This window comes from Odocoileus virginianus, chromosome 31 (genome assembly GCF_023699985.2).
Source record: "Odocoileus virginianus isolate 20LAN1187 ecotype Illinois chromosome 31, Ovbor_1.2, whole genome shotgun sequence".
Taxonomy (NCBI): domain Eukaryota; kingdom Metazoa; phylum Chordata; class Mammalia; order Artiodactyla; family Cervidae; genus Odocoileus; species Odocoileus virginianus.
Genome location: NC_069704.1, coordinates 33550030 through 33574216, shown reverse-complemented (window position 1 = coordinate 33574216; position 24187 = coordinate 33550030). Strand labels below are relative to the sequence as shown.

Below are 24187 nucleotides of genomic sequence, written 5' to 3'. Positions count from 1 at the left end.
CAACCATGTTAATACAGAAAAGCTAAGATAGAGAATTTGAAAGACTAGCCAAACTGAATGAGCAAATCACTGACAAGAGTATAAAATGTAATCTAACAAATCAAAATTTTAAATGATGGTGTTTACCTTCCAACACTGAACAATATCCCATTGCCTATTACTCTGGCAAACAACAGAAGGGAAAGTATAAACAAAGGATAACTACAACATGACTTGCAAATTAAATTCCTGGGTATTAGGCTCTATATTTGTGAAATGTAAGTCAAGCTAACAATAAAAATATTTTCCCTTCACACCAATTTAGGGGAAAACTGTAACTCATTCAAGTGCTTGTGTTCAGAACTCTTCAACTGAAACCTATTTTTGCAAACATTCCTACTTATTTACAATGCTATTTTAGTCAGGTACTGTTCCAATGAAATACACAGAGCAAGGTACATTTAACTCTACCTGCAATCTATTCACTTTTTGTGCTTCTTTCAAAGAAACAACATGTCCTTTGTTTTCCTGCACCATCATTTGCACTTGACTCTTTAGCTCCTTCACTTCCAAGTCCTTCTGATTAAATACGATTTCATCAGCAGCAAGCGCACACTGGGAGGGGGGAAAGAAAGCACAAGAGAGTCACCGTGGGAAATACTCAAGAGAAGCTGCATAACACCACAAAAACCGGGGTTTAGTGACAGCTTGATGAGGACGCAAAATCTGCTTACCCTTTTTTTCTTGTTTCTGTATTGTAAGGAAGGCAGAAACAGCTGAGAGGACCCATCACTGGTATAACGTAAGAATTAGTCAGCAAACAGATAGGAAGACAGTCCTTATTTTTATTTCGTGTATTTTAAGGCTGAAGCCAGTTATTCAAACTCTATAGTACATTCAATAAGGTGTTTACAAGTTTTCTAGAATTGCCATGAGATTTTTAATGTGGGTCTTCAAAAATCAAAAAGGTCACAATTCCCAAATTGACCTATATAGTATAAGAATGCTCTATATTTATAATGGATATTTAAATGAAGAACATTTGCTAACTTTGCATCCTTTCACTACAAAGAGATATATTTTGAAGATGTTTGGAAATATGGTTAAACATATAGTTTTCTTAGTTCCTAGTGAATTATTCCTGTTACCAAATAAACTTGGAATATGCAAATAATACTTATAAAATAAATTTTGAACTAAATAAACAGAATATTAACATTGGTCAAGGGCCTACTTTATACTAGATTGTATTTTGAGATTTAAAAATATCTCATTGAAGAAATTAAACATTTTCATGAAGAAACTAAAGTTCAGTGAGTGAACATCATTCTAGGACAGCACAGTGGATAAACCAAACTCCTGACAGTCAACCTCAGGGCCTGTCTGGATCCAAAGCCTGTGCTCTTTCCACTAAGACACAGGAAAAGAGAAGAATGAGTAGCTCTATGATGATTTACAAACAAAATTGCATTCTCAAAAACACAGCATGCACATGACTCCTCAGGTGGTGGCATGGAGATGGACAGGCCTCTCCACTGGGAACCCATGGACTGAGGCAGCCTTGATTCTGCCATAGCCTTCCCTTGGGGCTTTGGGAGAGTTCCTTCTTTTTTCTGCTTGGGATGTTGCAATGACCAAATAGGACAGTGTGCATGACCCTGATGGTCCTTATAACCCTATATGTTTATGTGACCTTTATGACTTTTCTCTTTTTAAAATAAAATATAACTATAATTCTCATTAGCCCATGTCCTCTGCTCCGGGCAATTAACTGTCAGTCTGAGAGCTTACAGTGTCATTGTTCTCCCAGTGCTGCATATGGTGTTGTTACATATACTTTATAAACTACAGCTTTTTTGTTTATTTTTTATTTAAAAGTGTTTTTAAGAAGTGTTTATCTGTAGAGTATATTCATGTTCACATACTGCTCCTGTGTTCAAATCACGGAGGAAAAAAGCAACAAAGTCCCTTAAGAGGTATTTATGAGGGGATGGAGAATCACTTAAGAATATCCTGATGAAGCAATAAAAATTACTTTATTAAATCTCAGCACATGGGCATTTTTTTTTAGTATTCCATGTGTCAAAATGGGCAGGCATAAAGTAGTTCTCTGTATAATGAAGGGTGAGAGTTACCTGGTGCAAAAAACCTTGTGCAATTGCTGAGTTACAAGCTAAACTAGCCACATTTTTCATAGGGTGCGATTTTTACTCTAAAGAACAACAGATAAGCTATTAACACTTCGGTGTGTGACATAATTTCAAGGAAAACAACTAACAGTATTTACTGCAAATGATAAAATTTAAGTTTCATACAAAAATCAGAATTTTGGAAAACATTTCTGCTACTATAAACTTGACCGCTACCAATACTTAAAGATTTTGCAGGAGGTGAGATCAGAGGTGATATTAATGAATGTGATTTTTTAATATTATATTGTGAATATGTTAACACTGAAAAATCTTCATAACTTAGTAAACAAATATTTCTCAAGTGTCCAATGCATGCTGATTCAAAATCATGTGTGGATAAAAGATCCATTCAAAATGTAAGATAAAAATCAGTGAACTTTAATGTAACAAAATAGTTTCAAATCCCACATCACAAGTAACCATTAGGAAATTTCTACTTGTTGAGTTTTGATGTAATATCAAAGGATATTCACAATTATCTGAAAAAAATCACTAATATATTCTTCCCCTCCAACGACAAATCTAGATGAGCCTGAATTTTCTTCACACACTTCAACTAAATATACTGCAACAAACTGAATGCTGAGAGATATGAGAATCCACTTGTCTTCTATTAAGTCAGACATGAAAAGATTTGCAAAAATATAAAACAATTCTACTCTTACTAAATTTTTTGTTTTGGAAAATAGTTATTTTTCATGAAAAAATGCTCCTTATGTTAACATTAATTGGATTATTATTGTTAGTTCTGAGTGATCTACTAGTTTACATTTTTTGTTTTAATTCTAATATGGTAAATATGAATAGACACAAACTACATCAACAAAAGATCTTTAGGGGACCTCAATTTAGAGAAAGTAGTCTTGTGAGAAAAAAGTTCAAGAATTGCTATAATTGAGGTTTCTTTCTAATACACATAAAAAAAGATACTGAAGAAAGATTTCTAACTAGAAAACTATCTCATTACCTATATGTTTTTCTATTTTTAAAAAAATGGTGGAATATCCATTTGCCTACCAGAATGCAAATGCCACATAAGCATAAATAGATATGTCTGTTCTCCATTATTTCCCCAATGATACATAATCTTTAAATAATAAATGTCTTTATGAATGAAAAGTAGAGAAATGTAATTCTTAGTTTAACATATATATAATATGTATACATGAACATAGCTACATTCCTTAAATATTATCAAACATAATGATTTGTCTAAAGAATCAAAACTCCAAACTCAAGAGATGAAGTATTTTTCTTTCAAAAAGCACTGACCTAAAGAGGAATTAAAAACAATAAAATTTAACTTAATTTTGTTTCTGAAACTGTGCTTCTTTTCATTCTCTAAATTAATGACCAGGTTCACAAGAGTCTACTTAATAAATACAACAAATTAAAATATCAGGAGAAAAGAGGAGGAGCTAAGAGAATGAGGAAAAGGAAACAGAAAAAAACAGGGTAACAGGAAAAGCAACAGGGAGAAAAAAACAGAGTAAAGGCAAATGAGATTTTACATAACACTTAAAAAAAAAAAAAAAAAAAAAACCAAAACTTCTGAAACCCCAAAATGACTCTTACTTGCCCAAATAAATTTAGTCTTTAAACAAGTTACCTACTAAGGTGGTGTCTAAGTACCTGGCACTTCTTAAGCTCTCGCTTCAGCTGGAGAACTGTAATATGCTGTGGTCCTTCTTCCAGGTTTCCAATGCCCCGGTGTCCTCTGAAAAAGGTGACCTCCTGGGTCATGTTAAACCACTCCTGCAGTTTGTGTCGCTGCTTTTCGTTTAGCCTCACAGAATCTTTTAAACCCATCAGGAAGGTAAAGGCTTCCTCTAAACAGCTTTGGTAACCCAGACATTCTCCGTGTAGCTGAGTGACTCGCTCCTCAAGAGCATGGATCTTATTTTTATCAGGAGTCCCCTCCTGATGGACCTGGCTAGTTTGGCTGCTACTAGCCTGCTGGCTTTGCAAAGCTTCTCGAAGCAACTTAATCTCAAATTCCATTTCATCCATACGGTCTGACTCGGGGCTGAAGTTTAAGGTGGGTTTGTTCCTAATGTTGCGTGCTCTGTTGGCATATTTGAGAGAATTTAAGGACTCGTCAAAATCCGAGGACGATGGGCTGACACAAGTGATCATGACGGTCTTGGCACTGCCTCCAAGGGAGTCTTTCAGAAGACGGGTAATTTTAGCATCCCTGTATGGAATATGTGAACTCTTCTTGCGTGGATCCCCAAGGGCGCTTATTACATTTCCTAAAGCCAGCAACCCACTGTTGATCTGAATGGATTCTTTGAAACGTTCGCCGGTATTCCCCGTTTTGGTTACTCTTTCTGATCCAGCCAAATCCACAAAGTGGAACTTTGAGACAATATGCCGGTAGGAATGCCATGATCCATCTTCAGCTGCCTTTCTATTTTTGTCCACTTGACAAAGGCTGATGGTGAAAATCGCGTGTGATCTACTGGAGTGTTCGTTCATTTGGGTCGTACCTGTATGCCTGGCTGCATTTCCCATCTCCAGGAGACTCATCACTTCATCTGCATTCTCCACCTGGCATTCCTTGGCCCCAACAATCACTTTAAATAGCAACAGCAAGTTTGTAAAACAAGTTTTAATCAAAATACAATAGAGTTAACCACACAACAATTTTCATTTGCTAAGCTGCCCAGCTAAGACAGGCCCTTAGGAAAAAAAATCAGTATCTGTATTTAAAATGGATAACCAACAAGGACCTACTGTATACAGCACATGGAACTCTGATCAATTTATATGGCAGCCTGGATGGGATCCAGGGGAGAAAATAGATACATGCATATGCATGGCTGAGTTCCTTCCTTGTTCACCTAAAACTATCACACATTGCTTATTAATCAGTTATACTCCAATATAAAGCTTTTGTAGAAAAAAAAATCAATAGCATTAAAAGAAAAAAGTAACATCAGCAACATCATTAAATAATTTTAGATAATCTTCTAACAGGATTATTTTAATAGATGGCATTATTTTGATGTTTAAATTCTAAAAGATGTAATATATGCATGTATGTTTTAAACAATTTGGGGTGTTTTTTTTTTTTTGGAATCACACTCAATTCTTTAAGATGGCTAACAAAAGAAAAATTCTTTATTCCAGTATTTTGACTTGTAGAGTGTAACATACTGATTAAAAAATTATAGATTAATTATCTTTATAACTCAAAAGAATTAATCAGTAGGAAATGAATTGAAAGAAATTAGCCTCTTTTGAGTTTCTTTAATATTCAAGCCATCCTAAGGTCTAAGGTTTTTAGAACATAACCAATGATAAATGAAAATTTCAGTATAAATAAAGCTGGTTATTCAATCTAAAAAACAGGTTTCCCCTATGTAACATCTGAGTGCAAGGCAATTCAAAAAAAACAAAAAAGCTTCTATTTCAATGGCAGAAGAGAACCCAAAATAACCGAAGCTTACAAATATTTCAAAAAGGAGTAGGTAGATTTGGGATTTGAATCACAGCAATAAATCTGGGCTCAAGTTACAGCACCATGCTTCCTCTTTAATCAGATCCTAATATGTCACTCTTTCTTGAAACAATATTCACCTTTTTGCCTTGTTTTCAACCTGACGACTCTTAACAGCCCAGTTCATTTAAATTTATAAAGTACCTGTACTACAACAAGGAGTGCTAAACTATGGTGATTATAAAATATGACAATGTAAACATAAATCATAGCATGACTTTTATAGAAGTTTTCTAATGTTAGGCTATAGCTTGGCACTAACTATGGTCCTCAAACCCAGCTGAAAATCACCTGGGACGTTTATAAAAGGTCCAACACCCATGCCCTATCCTAGACTACTTCATCTGAATTTGTGAAAAGTGGGGCCAGAAATCAATATTTCTTAAAAAAACTGCCAAGGTGGGACTTCCCTGGTGGTCCAGTGGCTAAGACTCTGCATTTCTAGTGCAAGGGGTCCAGGTTCAATCCCTGAGCAGGGAACTAGATCCCATATGTCACCCTTGCACCATGGCTAGAGAAGACTGCACGCTGCAACGAAGACCCAGCACCGTCCAAAAAAATAAAAATGCTTCAAAGAAAAGAAAATTTCCAAGGTGATGCTAATTGTGCAGCATCCAGGCTGGATACCAACTACCACTTGACAGAGAGAACTCTATACACATGTCAAACAAACGCATCTGGGTTGTGAGTGGGACATTTTACAAGGTAAGCAGCAATCTGTCTTAAGACATACATTCTACCAAAATTTTTACAGGATTTCTAGCAGTTATGAAGTATTTTGATCATTAAGCTTATCAGGAGTGACAGTGTACACTTCTGTACTCTCTCTTTTACAGCAAACATGTATTATTTTTGTAACTTTTAATAAAAGATAAAAACATTCAATAATTACATTTTATAAGATACAGAAGCTCAAAACATCAGTCTGAATTTTGCCCAGAAAAGATAAACTATACGAAATTATCTAATAAGGCCACAAAGTACCATGTACGTTTTCTTTCTAAAAAACAAAACAAAAACCAATTCCTTCAAACACTCAGGAATGCCAGGGCTGCAAAGGCAGGGCCTACAAGGAGGCAAGCTTTACTGCCCCCTGCAGGCTACTGAAGGCGCTAACCATCTTATTTTCCTAACTACTAGGAAATCCCCCAGTCACAATCATCCCTCTGGCCTGATCCTTTATCTCCAGCAAGATTCTACTCAATGTGTTTTCTAGCAGAAGACATGCAGTAACAGTCACTGTTACTAATAATCAGGAAAATCCAAAACCTAAATGTCCAACAACAGACTGTTAATCAAATAGATTATATATTCAGAAGATAAAATTACCACATAAAGTCATAAATTTGAAAAATATTTAATGATGTGAAAATTCAGTGGAAAGTGTTATTCTTTAAAATACTTGTATTTCGACCTTCCCATTCTCACCTTCTCCTATTTCCAAATAAATAGACATTTAATGATATTAACAGGCTGACAGCACAGAAAGTCAGACCTTGAGAAGCACAACAAAGGACAGATAAATGTCAGTATGAAGAAGCAAACACAAAAACTCTAAATTAAAATTTTTTTTAAAAAAATAGGAAGCAATAGGTGTGCTGGGACAAAAATCAGAAAGGTAGAAAGGACAGTTCTGGATCAACTTGGATGAACACAAAAGGGAGATGCCATCCCCAATCTCAGGGTAACTCTGAGAGAAGGAAAAAAAAGGTACAAAATTAATTTAGCCTATGTCATAGTCTTTCTTAAGGTCAGATCAGGAGGGGGCAGATTATTGGAAATAAATACAGTTGATCCTTGAGCAACGCGGCTTTGAGCTGTGCAGGCCCACTTATACGTGGCTTTTTCTTCAATAGTAACATACTACAGGACTACAGGATCTGAGGTTGGTTGAATCAGCTGATGCGGTACCATGGATACAGAAGCCGACTGTAAGTTATACTTGGACTTCTGACTGCATAGGGGGTCAACACCCCTAACTGCCAACCCCCTCCACTTTGTTCAAGGGTCACCTGTATTTTCAATTATAACTTATAACTTCGTCATACCAAGTGGTCTGAACTTCTGCTTTTCACCTAGGTGAACTAGTTGCTACTGGTAATCAGTAAGTTACTCCATTTAAAAGTAAAAACAAATGCATTTTGTTTCTGTGTCTATTTTTAAACAATCCTTGGAAAATGTCCAGAAACTGAACTAGATCATATTCATTTGCTAATGAGGGCTATTAATTAAGTAGGCTACTTCACCTGTGTTTCCCTTTTCATCTTCTCGGATGTGAAGATCTTTTACTGATGTCTCCAATTCTAGAAGATCTCTTAGGTCTTCCTTGTATACTTCTATATAAGACACTTTTATATTAAAGTCAATGTTAGGCTTTTCAGAGATGTTTTGAAATATTTCTTGGATAGCACGAGGAATGATACCTTTTTGACCCTCCACAACTGAAGCTGAAAATTTAGAAAAAGAAAACCCATCTGAAACTTAAGATATAAGAAAAGCTATAAGCAATAAATTTACAATCAGGAAGCTCAATCTAGAGCTCTGTGACAACCTAGAGGGGTGGGAATAGGGAGGGGAGAGTGGGAGGGAAATTCACGAGGGAAGGGACATATGAATACTTATGGCTAATTCACACTGCTGTGTGGCAGAAACCAACACAACACTGTAAAGCAAGTATCCTCCCATTCAAAATAAATTTTTAGAAATTAAAAAAATTACCATCAATAAATTTATTTTCTCAAATTTCTATTATAAAATTTTAAAAACCGTAACTATAAAATTCAGAAGCAACAGTTTTCACATGCGTGTGCTTACTCAAACTTCAATCATGCATTCATTAAATATTTATATAGTACCTACTATGTGCCAGGCAGTATTCTAGGACCCCAGGAACCATCAGTGAACAAATCAGGGAAAAGATCCCTGCCCTTATGGAACTGTACTAGCAGAGACAGACAACAGCAAAAGAAGAATAAGTGAATTATATAGTATATTAAAAGGCATTAGGTATGCCTGGAGAAAAATACGGCAAGGTAAGGGGGACTGGAAGGGTAAGGGTATTTGGGTGGAAGGCGATTGCAACTTTAAACTGGAAAGTCATAATGTGAGCATCACAGAACAGCTGACATTTGAGGAGAAACTTGAATGCCTGGCAGAGGAGCCATGTATGTATCTGAGTGTCCCAGACAGAACAGCAAGTGCGAATGTGCTAAAATAATAGCGTGATCCAGAAACAAGGAAGCCAGTGTAGCCGGAGCAGAGGGCGCAAGGGGAGAGAGGCAGGGAACGCGGCCAGAGAGGTGACAGGAATCAGAGTGTGCAGGTGTCTGCGGACCACGGCAGACTTTAGGTCGTCTTCTGAGGGAGATCAGTCACTGGAGCACAGCATAAGCTGGAATGTAAGAGACCACTCTATCTGCTGGGTTTTACATCGCACACAGGAGGGCAGGGGTGCAGGTGGGAGACCACTTAGACCAGTGCACTCACCCAGGAATCCAGAGTTCAAGGGAGAGGAGGACCTGATGGTGACGCAAGGTTGGCAGCAGAGAAAGATGACAAGTGACCAGAGTCCAGACTGATGCTGAAAGGAGAGCCATTAAGATTCCCTGACAGACTGGATGCAGAACGTGAGAGAGTGATGAGTCAAGAACAACTCCAAGGTTTTGTCTTGAGCGAGTGAGGCGGTCATCAACTAAGAAGGGGAAGAGTGTGTGTTGAGTTAGTTTAAGGGAAAAATGGCAGAAGTTCATTTTTTGATTTATTAAGTGTGAGATATCTATTAGGGATGCAACTAAGAAGGGTGCAGTTGGATATATGAGATCACAGTTCAAGACAGTAGTCTGGACTGGAGGTTAAAAACTGGAAGTCAGGTAGCTACATATAGATGGTATTTAGTATCATGGGGCTGGATGAGATCAAGAGGAAAAGCAGAGAGTCAGAAGAGAAGAGCACCAAAGACTGAGCTCTGGGCATTTAACCATTTGTGGGTTCACTTAAGAGGAACTACTAGCAAGAGAGAAGGAGGAAAACTATGAATGTGATGACCTGAAATCCAAGTGGAGAGTATGTACCAAGTTTGCTGAAAGGCCAGTTTGACTGGAATGACCAACGAATTTAATAAAGTAAAGGTCATCTGTGATATCTTGACAACTGCCGTGTCAGATGGAGAGAACTGACACCATGAGTCACAGATGAATGACACTTTCAAAGTTCTTCTGCAAAGAGGAGCAGAGAAGTGGGATGGTGGATGGCAGGTGGAGTGGGTAGAGAAGAGGGGAAGTGGGCAATGCTATTAATTATTTTAAGATACAGTAAAGACTGAATTACCCAGCATTCTCTCAATTATTAACACTAGAATACTATTAAAATCACACTGTTGTAACTGATGAAAGACTGTGTTAATAATGATCTGATCACTATGATTATTCACTGTTTAAAATACCATGTGAGCAAAGATTTTTAAAATTGATTATGCCCCATTTCCTCAAGGTGGGCAAATTGGACCTCTAAAACACAATGAGAATGTAAACTCTGACAGCTTTTTTGGAGAACCATTAGTATCAACAGTATCAAAAGTTGAAACCATAATCACTCTCTGACTCAGAGATAGTTCTACAGAAATACATGCACATACAATCAAACGTGTTATATAAGGATCAGCAAAGATGTCTTGTTTCTGCTTTACTGACTATGCCAAAGCCTTTGAATGTGTGGATCACAATAAACTGTGGAAAATTCTTAACGAGATAGGAATACCAGACCACCTGAACTGCCTCTTGAGAAAGCTGTATGCAGGTCAGGAAGCAACAGTTAGAACTGGACATGGAACAAGAGACTGGTTCCAAATAGGAAAAGGAGTACGTCAAGGCTGTATATTGTCACCCTGCTTATTTAACTTATATGCAGAGTACATCATGAGAAACGCTGGGCTGGAGGAAGCACAAGCTGGAATCAAGATTGCTGGGAAAAGTATCAGTAACTTCAGATATGCAGATGACACCACCCTTAAGGCAGAAAATGAAGAAGAACTAAAGAACTTCTTGATAAAAGTGAAAGAAGAAAGTAAGAAAGTTGGCTTAAAACTCAACATTCAGAAAACTAAGATCATGGCATCCAGTCCCATCACTTCACGGCAAATAGACTGGGAAACAGTGGAAACAGTGGCTGACTTTATTTTTCTGGGCAACAAAATCACTGCAGATGGTGATTGCAGCCATGAAATTAAAAGATGCTTAACTTACTCCTTGGAGGGAAAGTTATGACCAACCTAGATAGCATATTAAAAAGCAGAGACATTATGTTGCCAACAAAGGTCCACCTAGTCAAGGCTATGGTTTTTCCAGTAGTCACGTATGGACGTGAGAGTTGGACTATAAAGAAAGCTGAGCGCTGAAGAATTGATCCTTTTGAACTATGGTGTTGAAGACTCTTGAGAGTCCCTTGGACTGCAAGGAGATCCAACCAGTCCATCCTAAAGGAGATCAGTCCTGGGTGTTCATTGGAGGGACTGATGTTGAAGCTGAAACTCCAATACTGTGGCCACCTGATACGAAGAGCAGACTCATTGGAAAAGACCCTGATGCTGGGAAAGATTGAGGGCAGGAAGAGAAGGGGACGACAGAGGATGAGATGGTTGGATGGCATCACCAACTCAATGGACATGAGTTTGGGTAAACTCCAGGAGATAGTGATGGACAGGGAGGCCTGACGTACTGCAGTTCATGGGGTCTCAAAGAATCAGACATGACTGAGCAACTGAACTGAACTGAAAGATGTCTTGTAATTGAGAAAAAATTCCAAACACTAACAAATCCATTAGTAGAAGAATGGTTAACAATGGTATACCATGCATCTATTTTTAAACAGATGTCTAAGAGCCATAAAGTAAAAAAAGAAACTGCAGAGTAAATTTCACTTGGGTAAAAGAAAACATACATACATATCTATGTGAAGGGTACCTCTGAAAAAATTCACAAAAAATGGTTACCTCTGGGGAGTTAGGACAGGGAGAGAAAAGAGAGGAAAACTTTCATAGTTGTAATAGTTGAATTTTTACCTTCAGAAATACATATATAGTCTAAAAATTTTAAATACAGATTACAAAAATGAAATAAATATGCTCTATAGAATTGGAAAAAGCACAAAACAAAAATGCTTACAATCAAATGACAAGACAACAACAACAAAAACCTAAATGATACTTATGTAACAGTTTAAGGCAAAAATAAAAGACTTAATAAGGAAACATTGAAAGCCCCAGGAATGCAACAGGCATAACTGGTACCAATGAAGTTCAAGACAGACAGAGGCAGTAGCAACTGAACCCAGGTTAGGTCGCTTATCCCACAGCCCTGTGCACTAAAACATCTCTCTTTAGACTTTATTATAATGCAGGTGGACTATTTATTACTGTATTCCAAATCAATGGACTGCAACTCATTTATGTTAGCAAGAACCCTTTAAAAAAAAATATTGGTGTCATATTTCTTGACACTTAGCCAAAAACCTCATTTTGAAAAGAACATGAGTTTTTTTCCCCTGGTGGTTCAGAATCCACCTGCAATGCGGGAGACCTGGTTTCGATCCCTGGGTTGGGAAGATCCCCTGGAGCAGAAAAATGGCAACCCACTCCGGTATTCTTGCCTGGAGAATTCCATGGACAGAGAAGCCTGGTGGGCTACAGCCCATGGGGTCACACAAGACTGAGGAACTAACACCTTCACTCTCATAGAAAATACATTCCAAGCTACAAAAAAAATGGCTTACAAATGAACCTTAATAACAACCTGCTTCCAAGTTGAAGATTATCAATGTTCAGATTTTAGGCAACAGACATCCTGAAAACCTGAGTCTTATTAACCTGGACAGTCATTCACTTAATTCAAGATGCAAGACAGGGGAACTCCCTGGTGGTTCAGTGGTTAGGACAGAGCTTTCACTGCCCAGGGCACCACCAAAAAACCCTGAAAAAGATGTAAGATCACCATCGTGTGGCAAGTGAAGGAAGCTGCAGGTTTTTCCAGTATAAGAATGTGAAAATTCCTTCTAGAGAGCTTCCAGGAACTAGCCAATAGCACTATCTATAAACTCCAGCATTATATATGCATTCTAGCTTAGCCAAAATATGAGGCTGATCAGAAATAGCTCATTCATTTCCCATTTCAACAGATAACAAAGCACGGCAATTCAAAAGATATATCAAAAAGCTGAATTACAAATAATATTTATAAATAAAGCTTCAAAATGTATTCTGGTAACCCAAAGATCACATGTGCAATGTCACACTTATACTCCTGAAACAGACTATTTCAGAAAGAAACTATAAAGTTTTATTATACTTCAACAGCCATCATTTAGCTTTTATACACTATTTAAAGAGTATGCAAATGAAAGCTTTTAGACATTATGCTTGGTAGAAGTTGGTAAATTCAAGGTTCCGAAAAGCAGGAAAATGAGTGTGACTTTCAATAAGTATTACACTGAAAAATAACAGATTTTCCTTTTGCCACAGTACCTAATATGGTACCCTGTGCTGTGCTTAGTTGCTTAGTCGTGTCTGACTCTTTGCGACCCCATGGACTATATAGCCCTCCAGGCTCCTCTGTCCATGGGGAGTCTCCAGGCAAGAATACTGGAGTGGGTTGCCACCCCCTCTTCCAGGGGATCTTCCCAACCTAGGGATTTAATCCAGGTCTCCCACATTGCAGGCGGATTCTTTACCATCTGAGCCACCAGGGAAGCCCTAGCCACTGCAAATGCAATCATTTACTGGAGAAAAAAACATTAATTGCATGGTCAATAATCAAACAGTAGATGGCTGACCTAGAACTGGTGTTCTATAGGTAGCCTGGGAAAATGAAAATGCTATTTTCACAAATACATCAAGAAATGAAACTTCAAACAAAGTGTAATTTTTCAACTACCAGATGGGGAGAGAAATATTTTGAATTTATGAGTTCCTGTGACTGGCAAGGATAAAAGCAAATAAATGGCTTTCATGTATTGGTAGTGGGAATATACACAGGTACAGCCTTTATGGAGGATAATTTGTCACTATCTATTCACATTTTAAATGTGCATACACGTGGCACTAGTGTAAAGAACCAGCCAGCCAATGCAGGAGACATAAGAGAGGTGGGTTCAATCCCTGGGTTGGGAAGATACCCGGGAAGAGGGCATGGCAACCCACTCTAGTATTCCTGCCTGGAAAATCTCATGGACAGAGGAGCCTGGCAGTCTGCAGTCCACAGGGTCACACAGAATTGGACATGACTGAAATGACTTAGCATGCTCCCACTACTCAACAAATTTACTTTTAGGAATCTATTCTACAGAAATACTAGCACATGGATCCAAAGTTAAATGTACCAAGATACACACTGCAACTTTTTGGGGGGCGCACCTCAAAGCTTGTGGGATCTAAGTTCCCTGACCAGGGACTGAACCTGGGCCATGGTGGTGAAAATGCCAAATCATAACCACTAGACCACCAGGAAACCCCTTGCAACTTTTTATAACAGTAAAAATCAAACCTAATTATTAATACTGTCCCTTAATGCTGGAATGGATGAACTATGATCCATTTAAACTATGGAATATGTGCAGTCAAAAAAAAAAGGTGAAATTCTATGACCTAAATGGGAAGAAATGAAATGATATTTTATACTGTTAAATGAAGAAAGAAAGTTAAAGAATTACAGGTATAAAATACCTCAGTAAATAAACAAATAACAAAAACAAAAACTTTATGTGTGAATACTTGTAATCAGCCTAGACAATGTCTAGAGGACTCTAGACAGCAATGTACACAGTCAACTATTATTTCCTAGGAATGAAAGAAGCTTTCATTTGTTCATTTTTATTTCTTAAGCATCATATGCAATTCTTTTTACAATGGACATTAATTTTTTTAACTGCGGTGGGGGGACATCAAAAACTGTTCCTAATGGTGATATTTCTTCTGGAATGAAGTATTTTAGACCAATTAAAATGTTTTAGGACAATAGATAACTTTAATAACTTTTTCCTGTAAGGAATTAAAATTGGATTCATGGCCTTTTAAAAAACAATTTAGCTGTATGTCACCAAGCTGTGAAAATTTTATAACTCTTATTAGTATATGGCATATACTGAGTCTTAAAGAACATAAAACATTTGCCAATCAAAAAAACAAAGCTAAGTCCTCAAGAAAACCCACAACTTGTAGTAGAAAAAAACTGAATTATTTATCAAGAGACCCTAAAATAATCTAGTAACTTTAATCTCTTAATCGTATATCACTGTGATTCTAAAAAACGGGAAGGGGTAGGAGATACTGGGCACTTATGACTCTTCCATTTAATCTTGGAATGAGAGCTTCCTTGGACAACACAGCTGCCCTCTAACTCTCCCTACCAATCTCTCCTTATAAAAAGAGATGTTCTTAAAAGTCACTTATTTAGTGTTTGAGAAGCACCAAAGCAAACACACTGAGACTCATTATACATAGACAGAATATTAACAATAATTTTAGACAATGATATATATGCACAACATTCAAAGTTTGCTTTTAGTGGGGGAAAAAAAATGAATACAGTAAACGATCTCAGCAGAGAACCTAGCTTTCAATCTCAGCTCCACCATGAGCCACCTAACTGAACAAGCCCTTCATTGCTCTGTGGCTGGAGCCAAAGGAAGAAAAACTATTTTCAAGGTTCCTTCCAGCGCTAAAGAAAATCCTATGATCCCACCTTTCCCAACTAGAATTACAAACATGAGAATTTCTATCCAAAAATAGTCAGTTCTAAAAGTAAAAATCTGCCTATACATGAGGTAATGGATATGTTAACTGGATGGGAGGAATCCTTTCATAATGTATACATTTACCTAATAACAACACTGTACACTTTAAATATTTTACAACTGTATTTGTCAATTACACTTCAATAAAGCTAGAAAAATAAAAATCTGGCTAGAAAATGTTTAAAAAACACTTTACATAATACATTTCTCCTACTGCCTCTAAATCTTGTACACTTTAAATATTTTACAACTGTATTTGTCAATTACACCTCATTAAAGCTAGAAAAATAAAAATCTGACTAGAAAATGTTTAAAAACACTTTACATAATACGTTTCTTCTACTGCCTCTAAGTCTTAGTTGCAGGACTCTCATTTATAATACTAAAAGATGCAAAATCTGATCATGTTAACTCATTTCTCTCTTATTTTAAACTCTGTTCAAAATGAGACAGTGTTTCCAGAGGCCAGCATTGGGAGGTGGGGAAATGGGTGAAGGTGCTCAAAAGGTAAAAACTTTCAGCTATGAGATAATTAAGTTCTGGGATGTAATGTACAGCATGGTGACTATACTTAACAATATGTATTGTATATTTGAAAACTGTTAAGACAGTAGAACTTAAAAGTTCACATCACAAGAAAAACATGTAATCACGTGAGTGACTAATGTTAAGCTGTATCATTCTGCAATATACAGATATATCAAATCAGTATGCTAAATACTTTGGACTAACACCATGTTACAAGTAAATTATATCTCAAAACTGTGAAAAAATGACAAAGAGCTGAACACTGAATGCGTCTTAAAGGGCTTTTCTCAAGCAAATATAATAATAAATTAAAATGCTTAATGAAACTTCAATATTTAAAAACAAATCTTTCAAAAATGACCTTATGAACACATCTAATTATCCTATTCATTATTTCATTCAATCAATATGCTAAGCACCTACTATGTGTCAGGCACTGTAGTATCTCAACTTCTACTATCTCAAATAAAAGTCAGAGTATGAGAACCTTACCAACATGGCCTCCTCCGATGGTATATGTCTTCCCAGATCCAGTCTGTCCATAGGCAAAAACGGTTGCATTATAGCCCTCAATGAGAGACAACACTAATGGCTTTATACAGGTATTATAAACTTCATCTTGAGTGGAATTTTTGCCAAAAACAAAATCAAAAGTATAGATTCTATCTCTCCCAATGATAATCTGTTGGGTGTTCGGAATAACTCTCACACAAGCTTGATGATTATGAAGAATTTCCTTGTATAGCAGAGGTCTAATTCTTATAGCAACTTTAACTGGTATTTCTTCCATGGCAGCTTAGATTTTACTAAATAGATTTTCTACTTAATATCCATCATCTAGTGTGAGACACATCCATTTTACGTAAGATCTGGACCCCTGTGTATCAAAATAAAAACAAAATTTAGTTATTGACTCTTCTTTCCTAATAAACTAACCATATTCTAAAGCAAAGTCAATTAGAGCAGGCTTTATTCCAATATAAGATAGCTACAAAGAGTAAATCTGTCTAGAAAAAGTATACCTATATAATTCATAGATGAAACAATACAATGTCCAGCTTTGCAGCAAAATAATTTAGGGGGTGGGAGCCATGAGTTAGTAAATGATAAAGCAAAGTGATAAGTGAGTGGGATTCAATCATGCCATTCTTTCTATAATGGTAATATGTTTTCCAGCTCATTTACCTAAATATTGAATAACTGGGGAGTTAGAAACATACAGCAAGGAAATAACTGGTAATTGTACATATGTACGCAAGTAGTACAAATCAAACCCTTGTATTAGACTTTATAGCTATGTACTGAAAAATAACATCTCCCCTTTGTTACAAATGTTAGAAATTAATCCATGAAAACAGTTTACAGGATTTCTATAAGTCAATGTAAATTTAAAATGAAACTTTTTATTCAAAGATAACCAAACTAACAGAATAACTGTTGTTTCATTCATAAATTATGTGGTACTTTTTCTAAAATTCTCTAGTGGGATTAATACACTAAAAATTAAATTGGTAACTATATTTACAATGAACCTGAAAAATTAAGAAAACAATTCCATTTACAATAACATTACAAAGAATCAAATGCTCAGGGATATATTTAACAAAAGACATGTAAAACTTACACTCTGAAAACTACAAAATATTGTTGAAACTAAAGAAGATCTAAATAAATGGAAAAACATCTCATGTTCATGGACTGGAAAGCTTAAAATGGCAATATTCCTCAAACTGCTCTCAATATTAAACAGAATGCCTATCAAAATCCCAGCTGACTTCTTTGTAGAAATTGAAAAACTGATTCTAAAATTCACATGGAAATTCAAGGGACACAGAATAGTGAATACAATACTGAAAAAGGACAAAGTTGGAGGATATACTTCCCCAATTTCATAACCAGGCAACAGTAATCAAGACAGTATGGTACAGGCACAAAAACAGAAATATATAACAATAATTGGATAGACTGCTCAGAGATAAACTTACCCACCTATGGTCACCTAATTTCTATGACAAAGAAGGCAAAAACATACAATGGAGAAAGACAGACTCTTCAATAAGCGGTGCCAGGAAAACTGGACATCTAATGTAAAAGAATGAAATTAGAACACTCCCTAACACCATACACAAAAATAAACTCAAAATGGATTAAAGACCTAAATGTAAGATCAGACACAATGAAACTCTTAGAGGAAAACATAGGCAGAACACTCTATGACATAAACCTCAGTAAGATCTTTTCTGACTCACCTCTGAGAGTAATGAAAATAAAAACAAAAATAAAGAAGTGAGACCTAATTAAACTTAAAAGCTTTTGCACAGCAAAAGAAACCATAAACAAGACAAAAAAACAACCTGCAGAAAGGGAGAAAGTATTTGCAAGTGAAGCGACTGACAAAGGATTAATCTCCAAAACTGTATACAAACAGCTCCTGCAGCTCAATTAAAAAAATAACCCAACACAACCAAAAAATGGGCAGAAGATCTAAATAAACATTTCTCCAAGGAAGATATACAGATGGCTAAAAAGCACATGAAAAGATGCTAAACATCACTAATTAGGGAAGTGCCAATGAAATAAAAACTAAAACAAGGTGTCACCTCACACTGTCAGAATGACCATCATCAAAAAATCTACAAACAATAAATGCTGGAGAGGGTGTGAAGAAAAAGAGAATGCTCTTACACAGTTGGTGGGAATGTAAATTGATATGGTCACCATAGACAACAGTATGGAGGTTTCTTAAAAAACTAAAAACAGAAGTACCATATATGATCCAGCAATCCCACTCTTGGGCATACACTTGGACAAAACCATAATTCAAAATGATATATGTACCCCAATGTTCACTGCAGCACTATTTACAACAGCCAGGATATGGAAGCAATCTAAATGTTCATCAACAGAGGAATGGATGAAGAAGATATGGTACATACAAAATACAATGGAATATCACTCAGACATAAAAAGGAACAAAATTGGGACATTTCCATAGATGTGTATGGACCTAGAGATCTACAGGGTGAAGCAAGTCAGAAAAATAAATATCATATATTAATACATATATGTGGAATCTAAAAAAATTGGTACAGAAGATCTTATTTACAAAGCAGAAAGAGAGACACAGATAGAGAGAACATATAGATCCCAGTGGGAAGAGGGGTGTGTGGGACGAACTGGGAGACTGAGATTGTGATTCACACATGCACACTACTGAAACGATGTATAAAATAGATAATTAATGAGACCCTGGAGCACAAGGAACTCTACTCAATGACCTGTGGTGACCAAAATGGAAAGGAAAGCTGAAAAAGACAGGATACATGGCTTCCTTGATGGCTCAGCGGTAAAAATTCTGCCTGTAATGCAGGAGATGTGGGTTCTATTCCTGAGTTGAGAAGATCTCCTGGAGAAGGAAATGGCAACCCACTCCAGTATTCTCATGGCAGAGGAGTTTGGCAGGCTACAGTCCACTGGGTCACAAAAGGGTCAGACACAACTTGGTGACTAAACAACAAAAGAGCTGATTCATTTTGCTGTTTTAGAAACTAATACAACACTGCAAAGCAAGTATGAACCACAAAAGTCTTAAAAGGAAACACAAGGGTAACTCTTTGTAACCTCGAATTTAGCAATGGTTTCTCATTTACGTCACCAAAAGCAAAAGAAATAGCAATAAGCAGTAAAAGGAAAAGTACATAAAATGAACTCAATCAAATTGAAAGTTTGTACCCCAAAGGATACTACCAAGAAAATGAAAAGATAGCAGCACTATTCACAGCAATCAAGACATGGAAACAACCCAAATGATCATCAACAGATAAATGGATAAAGATGTGGTATGTATAGACAATGGAATACTACTCAGCCACAGAAAAGGAAAATAATGCTGTTTTCAGCAACACAGATGGACCTAGAGATTATCATACAAAATGAAGTTAGAAAAATACAAGTACATATGACATCACTTGTATGTGGAATCTAAAGTATGACACAAATTAACTCATCTACAAAACAGATAAAGACTCACAGACATAGAGAACAGATCTGCAATTGTCACGGTGGAGAGAAGAGAGGGAAAAACAGAGTGTGGGTTAGTAGACGCAAATTATTATATACAGAACGGATAAAAACAAGGTTCTACTGTATAGCACTGGGACTGTATTCAATATCCTGTGATAAATCATAAAGGAAAAGAATGTGTGTATATATATATATATCTGAATCACTTTGCTACACAGCAGAAATTAACATGGTAAATCAACTATACTCCAATAAAAATTTTAGAGAGGAATATAAAAACAAAAAATACAATATTGATACCAGGAAAAAAAAAGTGAAAAGACAATTCATTGAATGCTGCTGTTGTTTAGTCTCCCAGTCATGTCGGACTCTTCTGTGACCCCACGAATTGGGATTCTCCAGGCAAGAATACTGGAGTGAGCTGCCATTTCTTTCTCCAAGGGATCTTCCTGATCCAGGGGTCGAACCTGCATCTCCTGCACTGGCAGGAGATCCTATACCGCTGAGCCACAGGAGAAAATACTTGCAAGTCATATATCTAATAACCATTTGTGTCTAGAATACATAAAGAACTATTACAATTCAGAAGAAGAAAAAAACACCACCAAATTTAAAAGTGGGCAAAAGATCTGAAAAGAGAGTTTTTCAACCATGATATAAAAATGGCCAGGGGGCTTCCCTGGTGGTCCAGTGGTTAAGAATCTGCCTTGGAATGCAAGGGACACGGGTTCAATCCCTGGTCCAGGAAGCCCCCACAAGCTGTGGGGCAACTAAGCCCCTGTGCCACAACTACTGAGCCCTTGGCCTAGAGCAGACAAGAGAAGTCACCGCAACAAGAAGCCCTTGCACTGCAACAGAGTAAGTAACCCCAGCTCACCGCAACTAGAGAAAGCCAGGGCAAATCAACAAAGACCAAGCAAAAAATAAATAAATAAAAAATAAATAAAATTATGTAGTGTAGCGGTTAGTTGCTCAGTCGTGTCCGACTCTTTGTGACCCCAAGGACTGTAGCCCACCAGGCTCCTCTGTCCATGGAATTTTCCTGGCAAGAATATCGGAGTAGGTTGCTGTTCTCTTCTCCAGGGGATCTTCCCTACCCAGGGATGGAACCTGGGTCTCCAGCTTTGCGAGCAGATTCTTTACCTGGTCTGAACCACCAGTGAAGCCCATAATAAATAAATTTTACTTATATTTTATATATATATATATATATATATATATATATATAAACACACAATCATATATCACTTTACACCCACTGACATAGCTATAAAAAAGATCACATAAGTGTTGGCAAGAAGGTAGAGAATATGGAACCCTTATGGGAATATACAATGATAGAGCCGCTTTGGAACAGTCTGTGTGCATGTGCAAAGTTGCTTCAGTTGTGTCTAGCTCTTTTCGATCCCATGGACAGGCTCCTCTGTCCATGAGATTCTCCAGGCAAGAATACTGGAGTGGGTTGCCATGCCCTCCTCCAGTGGGAACAGGCTGGCAGTACCTCAAAATGTTAAACACACAGTTATCACTTCACCCAGCAATGCTACTCTCAAGAATATTTTCCAAAGAAATAAAAACATATGTTGTCATAAAAAGTTGTAAATGAATGTTCACAGTCTTGTTAGTATAGAAGTTAAAAGAAAAAGGAAGTAATAAGTAATCTACGTTTAAACGCAGATGAAAAGCAATCAGTTTGGGGTGGGGCTGAGCCCTACGGAGAAGGGCTCTCTAGTAACCGAGCAGACTAATGGACTAAAATAATATTTTCAGCACTACATGCAATGAAAATGTTAATTAAGGCACATTTAGTATTCACTAGCCTTTAAAAATAACTCTGCAGAAGTACTGTGCATTTATAATTTGGGGAGTGGACAGTCTGAAAAGGATCACAGTAACAAAAAAAACATTTACATCACTGTACTAACAGCCCAATGAGAGTTAAAAAAATATCAGCTCCCCTGGGCTGTAAAATCCCCAAACAGAGTCAACAAACAAGCTTTAATGGCCAAAGAGATGCACTTAACCTTGGCAGTTTTAATCATTCTAGTGAAATTCAGCACTGAAAAAACAAATACTCATAAATATGGGGAATCTTTTCTTGGATAATAAAGGGCTATACACCATTTGGTATTGGAAACTTTTCCAAAGCAACTACAGGGATGTAGTATGATTTAGTTCTTTCAAATGTCTCTGAACACCTATATTAGGAGTTTTTTTTACCACACAGATTAGTTTTTTTAATACCACCACATTAAAACAAAACAGTCTATGTTAAGCTAAACCTAACTACTTCCAATAAAATTGCTAATAAAAGGTACAAGTATAATTGGGATATTTTCACTTTACTGATTTTTTAAATCAGTATCTATGAACAATCTGAATACAAAGGCAACAAAAATCCACCTACTCTAATCACTAAAAACCAATAAGGGCCCATAAACATATAGCTAGCAAAAAAAAAAAAAAAATCAGTATAAAAGAATTTATTTTTCTTTTTTAAAAAATTCATAGTACTCATACTTCTTTAGATACTGATCAAATACAGCCATCAGAAGCATATATCTCACCAATAAATCTGAAGAAAGGTAAAATATTACTGGCTGGTGATATTTACGCACACTCAATGGAGTTTTGAAATCTGAGCAAAGGAAGGAGAAATGTTTGATTACTGATGCCGTTACTGATTAGAAAAGTGTCTCCAAATACCGTAGTCATCTAGTGCCTCTGGCTTTTCAACAGTAGTGATTATCTAAAAATTGTAGTTTGTAAGTAATAAATATTTTCGTAAGAAACTTACGAGTAGTCTCATAAGGATCTCAGAAAAGGCCCCAAATGGATAAAGAAATAGTCGAAGAAGACAGGAAGCAAACATGGGGAAACAACGAAGCTTTCCAACTGGGAGGGGGCGAGGTTTTATTTTTAAAATGTTTTAAATGTTTCAAAGAAAATCTGGACACCCTTTCTCTCTCTCTCAATTATCTCCGGCTGTAAGGGAGAGGGCTTTCAGACTTCTGCAGAGCTTAGAATGCAGCAAAGTTCCAACATCCGCAATGGAAAAAGGAGGCCTGTGGGGACAAAACGAAAGCCCCAAGGAGGGTGGGTCTTTCCCGTCCCTCTTCAGATCCCACAGCTCAAGTATGAACAGAAGATAATACACAAGATCTGACTTCGTGCGGCTCGGTCCGGGGTTCCCGCGCGTCCCTATTCCTCAAGCCCCTCTATCTCCTGAGGCACCCAACTTCCCCGGCCACTCGCCGGGGGACCCCAGCAACGACCTCAGGCCCCTCGGGCGCCCTCCTCCGTCTTGCTGACGCCCCAACCGCCCACCCCACCAGCCAAGCCTCGGCGGGTCCCAGTCCCCCCGCCCGCACCCTCTCCTCCCAACGGCCGGCCGAGGACGCCGGCGCAGAGGACGCGCTGTCGCCGCACCAGACCCGGACCTCCCGCCCAGCCCGGACCGCATGCCACTCACAGACCGGTTCGAGAAGGCCCGTCTCAGGCGGCCAGCGCAGCGCAGGACTTCTCGGCTTCACTTCGCTCTGCCGCGCCGCCGCTACCGCCGCCGCCTGCGCCTTTTGTTGTTATGGCTTCTCCCGGCAACCGGCGGAGCTCGTGCTGACGTGCCCCCGCCCGTCAGGGCGTCCGGCGACTCCCGGGCCCCGCCCCTGTCTGCCAAGCCCCGCCTCTGGACCCGCCCCGTGAGGGAGGAGCCAAGAACCGACCGCCTCCCAGATTCCCTCCAAATTAAAACCCGGGGACCCCTCTCACAGTGCTTAGCCGAAGTAACCCTCCACGAGTTTGTAAAGTGATTATGAGAAAGATTCACATTGCTTTCAGTATTTTAGCTACCAATTCTATTTATTTTTATTGAAGTTACGTTCATGAACCATTTTAAGGTGTACAATTCAATGGCATTTTAGACATTCACAGTGTTGTGCAACCATCACCTCTATTTCCAAAACATTTTCATCATTCCAAAAGGAAAACCTAATAGTGGTTAGCAACACTCCTCCTATTCCTCTCTCCCCCAGCCACTGGAGACCACTAATCACCTTTCTAAAGATTTACCTGATTTGGGCATTTCATAGTCGTAGAATCATACGTACTGTGGCCTTGTGGTGGCTTTTTTTTTTTTTTTTTTTTTTGCTAAAAGACAATTCCCAGATTTACTCCTGTAGTAGCA

General features: G+C 37.5%; 1 protein-coding gene across 9 annotated transcripts in view; it reads right to left on the bottom strand.

Annotated features, from left to right (window-relative positions):
• KIF27 (kinesin family member 27) overlaps positions 1-23612 on the bottom strand; it is an 85324-nt gene extending 61712 nt beyond the window's left edge. For 2 of the 9 annotated variants that reach the window (XR_011484992.1, XM_070459565.1), the window contains exons 1-5: positions 23481-23610; positions 16474-16858; positions 7920-8120; positions 3804-4747; positions 451-594 (exon numbers count right to left, since the gene is read on the bottom strand). Coding sequence is in view for 8 of the 9 variants with exons in the window: in XM_070459565.1 (XP_070315666.1) it covers positions 451-594; positions 3804-4747; positions 7920-8120; positions 16474-16771 (1587 nt within the window). In the remaining variant the exon portion in view is untranslated. Of the gene's footprint in view, positions 1-450; positions 595-3803; positions 4748-7919; positions 8121-16473; positions 16859-22801; positions 23070-23476 lie in introns of those variants that run through there. The other 7 variants (XM_070459563.1, XM_070459564.1, XM_070459561.1 and 4 more) reach the window with 6 other exon arrangements.
• Between the last annotated feature and the right edge of the window lie 575 nt (positions 23613-24187).